This window comes from Notolepis coatsorum (assembly GCF_963971535.1).
Source record: "Notolepis coatsorum genome assembly, chromosome: 9".
NCBI lineage: Eukaryota > Metazoa > Chordata > Actinopteri > Aulopiformes > Paralepididae > Notolepis > Notolepis coatsorum.
The window spans coordinates 49,708,221-49,720,985 of record NC_140173.1 but is presented as its reverse complement, the minus strand read 5'-3'; the positions used below and the strand labels follow the sequence as shown (position 1 = coordinate 49,720,985).

Genomic DNA, 12,765 nt, shown 5'->3' with positions numbered 1-12,765 from the left:
TCCATCATGGACGATGCAGTGCACTCCATGAACTAGTTGTTATGAAATGCAGAAGGAAATTGAACAATGTTGGGTTTTCGCCGGAGATTTGCCAGCCCCTGGAATCTTCTCGGCACGTTCTAACAGCGCATCGGGCCTGTCCTGGGGTTTCCTCGTCTTCTGACAGCGGATCGAGGGACGTCGCGCGGCGGCTAGCTGTCGGGCTAGGTCGCGCCCAGGTAGGGCCTGCGCCACCAGGCATCAATGCTGGCGTTAGTGATACTGCTCGTTGTCCCGTGAGACAACCGAGTTGTGAATTGGTGCAAGGGGCAGGATATCTGGGTAAACGTTGTCGTTTTCCCGGCTATCCTGGAGCGTGCGGCTAATGCTAAATGCTACGATGCTGGGTTACTGTTCCTTTGATTCCCCGCCGAGCGCTGTCTTTTTAAAAGGTCTTCCCTCCTCTTACCCATTCATGCTGACGGTCAATCGGTGTCTACTGTTGGGAGTTTTGACGGGGGCTTGTTTACCTTTTCATGGGTGGATGGGCTGAGGCCTAGGGCTGGTGTGCTTTTTGTGAATCTATGAATTGTGTGCAGGACTGATGTTTCTCTGGTCTGCATCCCCTTAACATTGTGTGCATGGGCTAGCCCATTCTGCAGTGTGTTGGTGGAGTTTTTATTCATTTACCCCTTCATGGGTGCACACCACAGTGGAGGTTGCTGCATTCCTACTAGTGAGGCAGTGCTTCACTAGCACTTCATATCCTTCAGTGCCCCCCTGTGCCCCAGTAGAGTGCTTGGTCTAGATACGCCCCTGGATTGGGTGATAGCCGGCAGGTGTGTAGTCTGGCACAGGTGAGTAGGTTGATGGCGAGATGGGAACAGGAAGGTGACCATGTATGGGCCTGGGAACCTGCTGACAGACAGGGGAGAGAAACACCCTGGCCGTGGCTGTAACACGTTATTTGTAGAGCACCTTTCATACAGGAGATGCAGCGCAAAGTGCTTCACAGCAGGAAAATAGACATAGGCAAATGGAAAATGGAAAATGCTGCATTTATATTGCGCTTTTATCCAAAGCGCTTTTAAATCATTGTCACTCACTCACTCACACATTCACACTCGACCGTGCAAGGTGCCGACCGGCCCATCGGGAGCAATTAGGGTGTTTAAGTGTCTTGCTCAAGGACCTTCTGATCACCAGACGACCGCTCTAACCTCCTGAGCCTGAGCCACTCCTGAGGCAGAACATCAGCATAACATTTGGATTGATTGATTGATTGATTGAAAATGTTATTAACAGATTGCAGAATGGGTACAATACAGTACGGCTCAATACACACAATTGTTAAGGGGATGCAGACCAGAGAAAGACTTTCGTCTTGTTTACATCAGGGTCCCCCATTTTCAATTCATCAGGACATATATGACAGGCGGGGGGGGGGGGGTAACTGTACATTGGATTATCGACGAAACATTACTTGGTCCCAAGAAGAGGTTCTCGTGTATTATTTGGTTTAATAGGACATTTATTGTACATTGGAGGGGGTTGCGTTAGGACATTTACAGGGGCCAGTTTACGTTGGTAAAGTGCAGACATAAAAATAGCCATAAAATGAGTTTCCCAAAGTGCTTCACAATAGTCAAATAGACATAGGCATGAAATGAGCATAGAACAGACACACTGATAAGGTGCATCATGATCTTTAGATTATTGGTATATTAGCATTTTAGCATTTCGTTTTTTTAGATTATATGTTAGATTAGATTTAGATTATTAGATTATATATTGTAACTATTTATTGTAGGGCAAAATAACTGAGAGGGCATACATACCCTCATCTCCCACCTTGTTGCCGATATGCGCATGTCCAGAGTTAATTATATTGTATATTGTTTACACTGCTTTTTATTCTATTTTAATTGTTTACTTCTCCACTGTACTATAATTCTGTGACCTGTACCTGTATATGTCTTCTACTACCTGTACCTCCCCTCCCCCATCCCCCATGCTGCTATGATACCGAATTTCCCCAAGGGGATCAATAAAGGAATATCTTATCTTATCTTATCTACCCAACAGTCATTGGTCAATTGCGGAGAAAAATAGCGAACACGACCTCATTTGACCTAGAAACCCCCTCCTCCACGGGCTCTATTTACACGGTAACGTCATGGTGAAAAGGCCCAGTCGACCGACACCATTGCCCACATGTAGAAAGGGTTTTTATGACCCAGCCTGCTTCAAGCCAAACCAAATGTTCCATGACCCCGAGCCACTATAAGCCATAACGTTGATAATACATTTTGAGACGCCAAAAACACATGGGTGTCAGTTCTTGACATTTTCCTAAATGTTGTGTGGAGATACGAGGTTGTGGCGGGGAAGGGAATGTTGTTGTAAGCTCACGTCAGGTGACCGTCTGGTTTTTGCCGACAGGTGATGATGTGTAGCTGCCTGCCTAGTCATGCCTTGGGGAGACATGTTGTGTGAGAACTCAGGCGTGTAACCTCCTTGGCACGAAACGATACATGGAAAGACAAAAGTCTTTCTCTGGTCTGCATCCCCTTAACAATTGTGTGTATTGAGCCGTACTGTATTGTACCCATTCTGCAATCTGTTAATACAATTTTCAATCAATCAATCAATCAATCGAATAGGTTGTAGCATTAGCAGGGCCGGACCTAGCACATTTGGTGCCCTAGGCAAGCTTCAGTAGACCTGCCTGAAGCCTGTATCTAATGACCTCCCCTGACCAGGAGGAGTGGCCCCCCTTCAGGTAGACGTGTGCTTCCCATGATGCGCGAGACACAGGTTCAAATTCAGATATGTTATTGCGTTGACTCGGATGTCTTTCCCCATAGGGGGAGATCAAAGGAATGATGTTTTATTGATTAATTTATTTGATTGACTAATCAAAATAGTTTTCATAGTGTTCCATCGCCGAGATCTTGGTCGTAAACAACAGATGAGTGTAATCAAATAGCAGGTGACCACATCTAAAGCATCTCTTTAAATCACATCTCCATAATCCAAGACGGATAGAAAAACTGATTCAATGACCCTCTTTCTGCTAATCATTGGGAAGCTGCTTCTGTTCCTGTACAGAAGCCTGGAGAGATTCTCTATATGATACTTAAATGTATCAGAGGCCAGATGCCAATATATTTGTATTCTGTAACTCTTGCGATGTCAGACCCATTCACAGTCAATTATACACGTTTTTATTTTGACAAACATTTAGTCCACATCTAAATGTAAATGGCACTGTATAAAGAATCTTGCTTAATCAATGTCCTATCTTCATAAAACATTTATTACACTATACTTGAGTGCTTGTCGATGGAGCCGATTGGATATTATACAGTAGCCTCATTACAGAATAAAAGGAGCCTCTAGATGGCAGTATACACATGAAAATAGAAAATGTTCCCTACACATGTTGTAGAACAGGGGTCGCCAATTAGGTTTGCCCACGGGCCAAATTTTCCCCAAGCCATTGTGTGGCGGGCCAATGATAAGTGAACATTTCTTAACTGTAAAAAAAAAACGACATATACATGTTTGCACTGTCTTTTTTCTATTATAAAGTGCCTCTCAGACAGTGCATTACACATGAACAGATCAGTAATTTGATTTTAATGCAGGTGCTCGCATTATAAATCGAATTTACGATGAATTGAAAATGGGGGACCCTGATGTAAACAAGACGAAAGTCTTTCTCTGGTCTGCATCCCCTTAACAATTGTATGTATTGAGCTGTACTGTACTGTACCCATTCTGCAATCTGTTAATAAAGTTTTCATTCATTCATTCATTTCATCAGTAGGGTGCATTTGATTTTAAGCACCACGGCGGGTGTATTATACATTGAATGTATTATTATTATTAAAACACAACACTCACCGGCATAATGCAGGCAGCCCTGCACTGGACTTATTGTTTCTGCTTCGGTCCTCAAAAATCCATGCTAATAACATGTTAAATGTCCGCTCGCGTTGAATGCCCACCCAACTTGAACACAGTTGCTTGCTCGTGTTGCCATGTCAACAAGCGAGAGTCACCGGTTGCTTATTGCGAGAGTTACCTGTTGCGATAAACCCGTATTTTAAGAATGACTCCTGTTTATTAAAAATAAGCTTTATAGGTCGTAGGCTCCTCTTCTGGCTCATCATATTTCCCCGTTGCAAAAAAGTTATTCAAAGACGTTTGTTTTGTTTTTGCAAACGTTCGCTCGCGGCATCCCAAACGCGGAAGTGAAAGTGAAATTCCATTGGTTCTCCCAGTCCATGTGACCATTTCTAGCATTTCAATTGGCTATAGTGACAGCCATAGATATGATGAATAGATAGATACAGCTTCAAAAGACACTCTGGCGTCAAGACGAGTGAATATTTCCTCATTTTCCTGCGCGTAAAATAAACATCATATTCTCAAAATAACCTGACGGGCCAGAAATTATTGCTGGCGGGCCCATTTCGGCCCGCGGGCCGTCTATTGCCGATCCCTGTTGTAGAAGATAAGATAAGATAAGATATTCCTTTAATGATCCCCTTGGGAAAATGTGGGCATCATAGCAGCATGGGGGAGGGGGGAGGGGAGGTACAGGTATGGGCAGGGTAAAGACATAACTATAGGCAATACAATTAGATCTGAATATAACATTATGAGACAATTAAACAGTGTAATCAAAGGTGTAGATGAGTCTGAATCTGATTATATACTATGAGGAGGGGTGTAAAAAGTACCCATAAATTATACTTAAGTGAAAGTATGGGTACCGTCTCAAAATCTTACTCAGGTAAAAGTCAGAGTATCTGGCTAAAAACACACTTGAGTCAAAGTAAAAAAGTTTATACTTTTAAATGTAGGCCTACTTAACCCATTCTCTGCCGGGCTTATATCCATCCTAAACCATCCTCTGCCAGCGCTATTTGTCTATGGAGATGTTCACCTTCTTTGCAGGGCTATAACTTTTTAAATTGTATTGCTAAATTGACATTACTATGGCCCATTCAACATCAATTATCTATCGTTCAGGATGTAGGAACGTTTTACTTTTTCATTCACACATTCATACTAAAATACCGTCTAGAGCAGGGGTGGCCAACCCGCGGCTCGCGAGCCGCATGCGGCTCTTTGCCCGTCAATGTGCGGCTCTTCCATCCATAAAAAGTAATTGTAAAATTGTAATGAACCAAAGGAGAATATCAATTCAATTTAAAAAATATATATTATCTTTGACTGTGAATAACACCAAAATTGACCAGACCTGAAAAATCTAACCAAATGAATAAAGGGAAGATGATTAAACAGAAGGTTTTGTAGATACAGTACTGAATTCTGCCATCTATTTTATAATGTAAATTTCTCCACCATTTTTCATCGTATTGCAACACCGTTTTTTACAAGACGTTCACAGAAAGGTAGAGAAACTAACTGTGTTCTGTTTTATGGCAATAACGTTCAGGTTTGTGGGAGATAATCCCAAAAAATAAGAGAAATAAAAAAGTTAATCCAGAAGTCAGATGATTGACAGGGGCTGGTGTGAGCTGGGTAGGGTAGTTTTTCTAAATTCGAAAGCCCTGAGTCTCTTCCTTCAAAAGACTACACTCACTTTTGGCTGCGCCACTTCCTCCTGTCAATATGCGCCGGTTTCCGACTCAATGCCCTGAGATTTCTATAATCTTATATTTCACTAATAACAGTTAAAATAATTGGTAAACAAACGTAATGCTGAAAATATACACTTTTACTGTATATCTCGGGCTTAAGAGGTTAACCCTGTGAGGCCCAAATTAAAAAGACATTAGCAACTTCAGAGGCCAGAGGGTGGGACATATAAACACATTTACTATCAAATAGCATTGTGAGGCTGAACAACAGGACATGTGCTTAACATTTTTTAAATAAACATTATTTTTTTAAATGGCTAAAAGTGATTTTGTAATTTTACCAACCGTGGGTCTCACAGGGTACTTTTAACCCTGTGAGGCCCAAATAAAAAAGACATTAGCAACTTCAGAGGCCAGAGGGTGAGACCTATAAACAATGAAGGGTGCCGTGACTGAAAAAAAAGGTTGAGAAACGCTGGTATATGTTCAAGTTCTCAAGTTCAAGTTCTTTAATAGTTGTCATACAGAAGTACAGAATACTTTCATACAAAATGCTTCTTACTGTTACGCTCCAGAGACTGTGCTAGACAAGATAGTATCAAATAACATAATAACATAATATAGCATGAATTTAGAAGAAGAAATGAGGTCACAGTGTTCGGTATAGACTAGGGATGTCCGATATTATCGGCCGACCGATATTATCGGCCGATATCGGCAGTAAAATGTGATATCGGAAAATATCGGTATCGGTTTAAAAAAAAATAAAAACAATAACAATATTGCATACAGTGAAATTATTAGTTACCTGAAATTATTCCGTATTTTTGGGGGGGAAACCCTGCATATATCGGTATCGGTTGATATCGGTTGATATCGGTATCGGAAATTAAGAGTTGGACAATATCGGAATATCGGTATCGGTAAAAAAGCCAATATCGAGCATCCCTAGTATAGACATATGTACAATGTTCTGAGTTACCATATAATATACAATACACAATACTATGCAGTGTACTAATGTACAGTACTATCTAGTGCAAAGCAGAAATGGGATGAGGTACAATTTTAGGTACAATTTACAGTAAGGTGTACGAGTTGTAGTGCAATCCTTCATCCATAAATATAAAGTGTGGGGAGTGGGTGCTACAGTGTGTTTGTTTAAAGTGGGTGTGTGCTATAAGTGTGTGGAGTGGGTGCTACAGTGTGTTTGTTTAAAGTGAGTGTGTGCGTGTGGATGTGTGTGCTATGTGCGTTTGGTGGTTGTTGTTGTGTAGTGTTCATTCATTGTTCGTTTAGCAGCCTGGCTCTTTGTGGTACCACAGTAATTTTTGTGGCTCTCCTGGTCTAGAGTATAAATATGTTTTTATCGTTTTTTGCTGTATTTCATAGAACGTGAGATATAGGCATAAATGCATATATAAGATGATCAAGTGCAGTTTGATACCGATCAACGTTATATTAAAAATTGCAACTGTACATGGTCCTAAACGTCATGACTGGTCATCTGCGGGTGAACGGAGGGGGGGGGGGGGTCGTTTATAATTCAATGGCCGACGTTAAATGATTCATGTAGTATGGGTGATATATTGATCAGAGCAGTTTGTATCGAAAATGGTAAAGAAAAACGCTGAAACTCACCCCAGTCTCCTCGTAGTGTTGGGTGATGAGAGTGGAGCAAAAAGATCGCTATTATGGGATGTTGATCGATGCGATCCATTTCCGGGTTGTATATTACTAATACACGTCCAAATCATGTTGATTATTGAGTTATGGCAAAGATCAATATCCATGGTGTCTGTATTGAGCCCCGGGACGATAAGCGAGTGGCCGGACGAAAATAGGGGATGGACCAAGCACTTCCGGCCACTTCCGGTTTGGCAACTCGTCGATCGGCCACGAGGTGGCGGTATTGAAACGTTGCAGAGTTGTGATGGCCCAGACAGCATCACCCAAGACTGCGTGAGTGAAATATGAATACCATGACAAAAATATGAAATATTGATCTCAAAGACGCCTTACGGCGTCATTGGCAGACAACGCATGGCGGAGAAAGCCGCTAAAAAGTTAAAGTAAAAACTTTTTTTCTGACTGTCTATTCTTCTGATAGCAGGTTGTTTAATCAATGATCCCCGCTTTCTAGTCTTGCACACGGACCAATCAGCATGGGTATGGGCGGGTTCATTTTCCATTGATGGGGATTTGATTGGCTGTTTTTAAATAAAGCGCGGCCGCAGGATTAATAATGTTAACGTTAGTTCGGCCAGAGAAACAAATACTAATTAAAATAGTTGGACCTGCGAGATTTGTACTTTGTACTTTGTAGGTCTGCATTTTAAATGTAAGGAGTAAAAGGTATGTTTTTTTTCTCTGAAATGTAATTGAGTAAAAGTACAAGTATACAAACCTAATAATACTCAAGTAAAGTACAAATCCCGCAAAACAGTACTTAAGTATTGTAACAAAGTAAAATTACTCAAGTACTTTACACCCCTGACTATGAGTAAAAGTATACACAATGTACAGTATACACAAAGAACAGCATCTGCCTCAAATTCTAGATGGAGTGAGGAACTGAAAGATCTTGTTCCTCGTGGCCCAACGCCATTTTAATCACATGGTCTTCTACAACTTATGTAGGGGAAATTAGAATAGAATAGAATAGAAGTACTTTATTGATCCAGAGGGAAATTCAGCACTACAGAGAGATCACTCACAATGAACATTCAGGTTGTCAAAAATCTAAAATAAGAATAAGTACACAGCTAGATATTATATTATATATATATATATATATATATATATATATATATATATATATATATATATATATATATATATATATATATATATATATATATATATATATATATATATATATATATATATACAGTCTAAAAATATACAGTAATATACGGTAGAAATGTGCTGTAAATGTAAAATGTGCAGGAAGATATACAGGGATTGATACTATTACTCTGTGCTCAGTGAGACAGTGAGGAGGTGTTGTACGCTGTAGGTGTTGATGGCTGTTGGTACGAAGGACTTCCTGTGTCGTTCAGTGCTGCATCATGGGAGTCTGAGTCTAACACTGAACGTGCTTCTTCTGTATATAGACCACCGGTAACACTTCCGGTATTCTGAAATCATGGCAGATCATGTCTCCAGATCTTTTATTTTTAGAGCATTAACTCTTTGGAATGGCCTGCCTCGGAACCTCTGCTGCATTTACAGTAGATTCACTTTTTAAAAGAATCTTAAATTGTTTTTAAATTGTTTTTAACACTGTAAAGTAATTTTTTGTTTTTGTTTTACACTAATGTAATTTTAGCTATCTTAATTGTTACAGTAGTTTCATTATGCATTGTGTGTACTGACTTTTAATAATTTAGTTTTTGCAATAGTGATTGTTTTTGTATGTTTTTTTGTGTGTGTGGACCCCAGGAAGACTAGCTGGTTGCTATGGCACCAGCTAATGGGGATCCCTAATCAAATAAAATCAAATAAAATCCACAGCCGTATCTGCAACCACTTAATGTCAAGGCTTAATGTCATCCACATTCATTAATCTTCTCGCCCCACTCTCTCCTCCGTGAGCTCAGCTCAATGTAACAATGCAGTGGTCTATCGGCCAAATTAGAGGCTCTGATTTATTCTGTAATGATGTTACTGATGACCATCACTCTTTCCACTAAGTATCAGCAATGCAAAAAATGCAGTGTTCCAACCACCACTAGATCTCAAATGAGGAAGACGCTTCTGGGTAGAATGCAGGTGGAGTTTTCCTGAATGGTAGATGCTAGATCACATGGGGCCATCAGTGTTTTACTAGGGTTATTATCAGTTTGTGGCTGCACCTTAAAAGATGTTTATAAACCTATCCCTAACCCAAACCCGAACCTTAACCACTCCCGGCCACTACCTGCTAATTAGAAATACATGTAAATATGTCCTCCCGGGCCGTGGGATCTACCATCTATACCTTTCTGAATCTGCCTCTAATGGTGCGGTAGTAGTGTAGATAGGAAGTCCACTCTCTAGCTTTAATATCTTTGCTCAAATGTCATCTCCTACTGATCTCTGGATCACATCTCATGTGAGGAACAGGATACTTCATAAATGCACACTCTATGCATCTCTATGGTCTGTGAATGCATGCACTTCCCTCTGGTGGTCATTTCGGGAATTACACACTTGTATAGTTTATTGTGTTGCAGCACCACCTAATGCCACCAGAGGGTGATAGAGTCTTGTCTTTACTGTAGCTGAAGTCGGTAGTTTGCTGAGTATCAGCGAAATAAAGCAAACTGAAACGGATATCAGTGAAGGCATTCCCGTTCCATAACATTACTGCTATGCTCCGCGTGCTCATCTCCACATCAAGAAATGGCGTCTGGCCAGTGTTTTAGATTGATATTCTCTTTTTGAACCTCGCAAAACAACCAGGCTTCTCAAAATGTGTCAGCCTTATACCGCCCATGCAACTGCAAGGAACATTATTCTATAATAATATAAAAGAAGGAAGGGTCATCACCTCAGAATATCAGCGTTCTATGCTCTGCTTGGTTCCAGACTTTGGTGCCAGTTCTATTGAAGCCTGTATTAAAATAAATTAATATACCAGCTATCTGAGGAAATATACATCAACCAATATATCAAATGTCAACTAGTTAACAAAGCAACACATTGCATCCGAGGTAATAACCTGGTCATAAACGAGGAGATAATAATAATAATGATAATAATAATAATAAATGTGTTTAGCACCTTTCATACAATAATTGCAGCCCATACAAGCCCACACAATTGCTTCACAGCAGTGAAAGGTAGCATAATATTGGCATAATTATAGACAGGTATAAAATGAGCAGAGAATTGACAATGGCTGATCCCATTCAACTCAATGTCGTCCGAACTGAAAGTTTCCACACTTGGCACCAATGTGTGTTCACACGCTACACAGTGATGTGATGACCCTTCCTTCTTTTATAGTTTCTTTGGTAACGCCCCCACCCCCCTTTTATTTTTTTGAGGTTGGGGTTGTTTTGTGTTTATTTAATCCATGGGTCAGGAGGACACAATGTACTACCGGCGTCGTGCTCACATGATAAGAGTAGCAATCTATTTTATCGAGCCCGGCTCCCAGGAAGAGAGATGAAATGGCTCATTTGGTTTTTTGCGAGCTGAAAACAAGAAAACCAAGACTTTAAAGAGAAATAGAACTCAATGGAAACAGTTTCATACATTTTCTTTTGCTTTTATTAGAAATCTGAAAAATGTTCACGTAAAAAAAATATCACAAGGATGTAAACATAAAGACATGAGTCCTTCATATAGTGCACAGAAATAAATACATCTCCAGGTCTCACCGGGATTGTCTGTTCATCCGCAGCATTGAGTCCATCTGTACAGCATTGTGTTGTCCTCTCTCTCTCTCTCTCTCTCTCTCTCTCTCTCTCTCTCTCTCTCTCTCTCTCTCTCTCTCTCTCTCTCTCTCTCCTTCTTTTTATAATTGTAGGCACGCGATCCATTATGCTGTATATAGTCCTATGTCTCTCCCGCTCTGGCTTGTCAATATAACCACAGACAGGTAGCCTACCTGCGGGAGGCAAGACTGTGTACCAAGATGCCTACAGAGATGACTCCTTCAGACACAGCTCTCCACAAGTCCTGGTCTGTGTCTGAGTCTGTCCAAACAGCCAGTCCACCGGGTCACCCCCCCTGCAGTCTCTGTCCCTGCCCTTCAGGGAGAGTGTCAGGGAGAGCTCCTCGGAGCTCCGGCTCAGGGTGGAGTTCCTGGAAGTCCTCGCCGTGCGGGGGGGACCGCGGGGCGACGCGGCCGAGACCGAGTGCTTCATCTGGGGCTTAGAGAAAAGCCGGGACCTGGCGGAGGACCTCTGGAGCCTGACGGGCCCGCAGCTGGGGGCTTCCGGGGGCTGGGCGAGAGCCTGGATGCTGGTCATGTAGTCGTCCAGAGACTGGGAACTCTGGCTGGACTGGGAGGAGGAGGAGGAGGGGTGGGTGGGGACCCCCTGGGACGTGGTGTCCTCGAGAGCTTCGGTGATGGTGGGTAGGCGAGCGAGGGACAGGAGCAAGCGTCTGTGTTTCATCCTGCAAGGGAGAGAGGAGAGGAGAGGCCCAAGGGTTAACCAAAGACCACTGGAAATGTTTTTTTTTTTTTATAATTTTTTTACTGCTTAAAATAATACATCCCCCATCAGAGCTAGAAGGTGTGATGCATGTAATTTCAGCTTTTAGTGTGCATTAACATTATACAAATTAAAAGAAGTGTGCATGAACACCTCATAAATACCAGTGTTTCTATTTAGGGGCCAGGACCACTATCCCTAGAAGTAGGCCTGGTCTTAAAATCAGCTTGGCTTCAGTTATTTCAGTTAATGGAGGAGTGTCGGTTCATTGTGTTAAATAACAAATAACAAACGTGAAAATCATCGTAAATTACATTTATACTGAAGGAGATTTCAATGTGTCTCATGCTCGTGTTCCTACGGTGTTAGTGTGACATGTACAGTAAAACAACAAACTTGGTAAACAATGTATAACAAGATCATATGTCTCAAAATATAGCTAGTTATTTTACTAAGGAAGATATACAAATATAATACAATATGATAACGATGATTTAGTGGTAATTAGAATAATAACAGTGATGATCAAAACCTATTAAATGAAGAGCTCACCTTTTAGCGGTTGGAGTTGTAAGTGCGTCTGAGCGGCAGCGGGAACTAAAGCTTGTGTTTAGGTTCGCTGAGCGAGAGTGAGTCTGTGAGGGACGGCATGGGCACGCCTTTATATTCACTCTGCACCGGGGAGATTAGCCTGAGTCCAGCCAGCCTGCTAAATATAGAACCCTGCTGACCTTGCTCCGTTCTGTGGGAAGAGAGAGTGCGGTGTGTGTGTGTGTGTGTGTGTGTGTGTGTGTGTGTGTGTGTGTGTGTGTGTGTGTGTGTGTGTGTGTGTGTGTGTGTGTGTGTGTGTGTGTGTGTGTGTGTGTGTGTGTGTGTGTGTGTGTGTGTGTGTGTGTGTGTGTGTGTGTGTGTGTGTGTGTGTGTGTGTGTGTGTGTGTGTGTGTGTGTGTGTGTGTGTGTGTGTGTGTGTGTGTGTGTGTGTGTGGTGTACTCAGGAAGCTCAGGGGTGGTACGGTAAG

General features: G+C 41.7%; 2 protein-coding genes across 3 annotated transcripts in view; one reads left to right on the top strand and one right to left on the bottom strand.

Moving 5' to 3' along the window:
• The window catches only part of rassf4a (Ras association domain family member 4a), an 81,367-nt gene that overhangs the window by 27,654 nt on the left and 40,948 nt on the right, over positions 1-12,765 (top strand). The gene's annotated exons all lie outside the window — the stretch shown is intronic.
• Positions 10,847-12,376, bottom strand: LOC311234103 (uncharacterized protein). Its single transcript, XM_084321217.1, has 2 exons — positions 12,299-12,376; positions 10,847-11,708 (listed from the first exon to the last, which is right to left on the bottom strand). The coding sequence occupies exon 2, from the start codon at positions 11,705-11,707 to the stop codon at positions 11,228-11,230; it is 480 nt and encodes a 159-aa protein (XP_084177343.1). The 5' UTR covers position 11,708; positions 12,299-12,376; the 3' UTR covers positions 10,847-11,227.

What these genes read in the sequence shown, in the direction of transcription:
- LOC311234103 (XM_084321217.1), bottom strand. Translation starts at nt 11,707, where the DNA reads ATGAAACACAGACGCTTGCTCCTGTCCCTCGCTCGCCTACCCACCATC.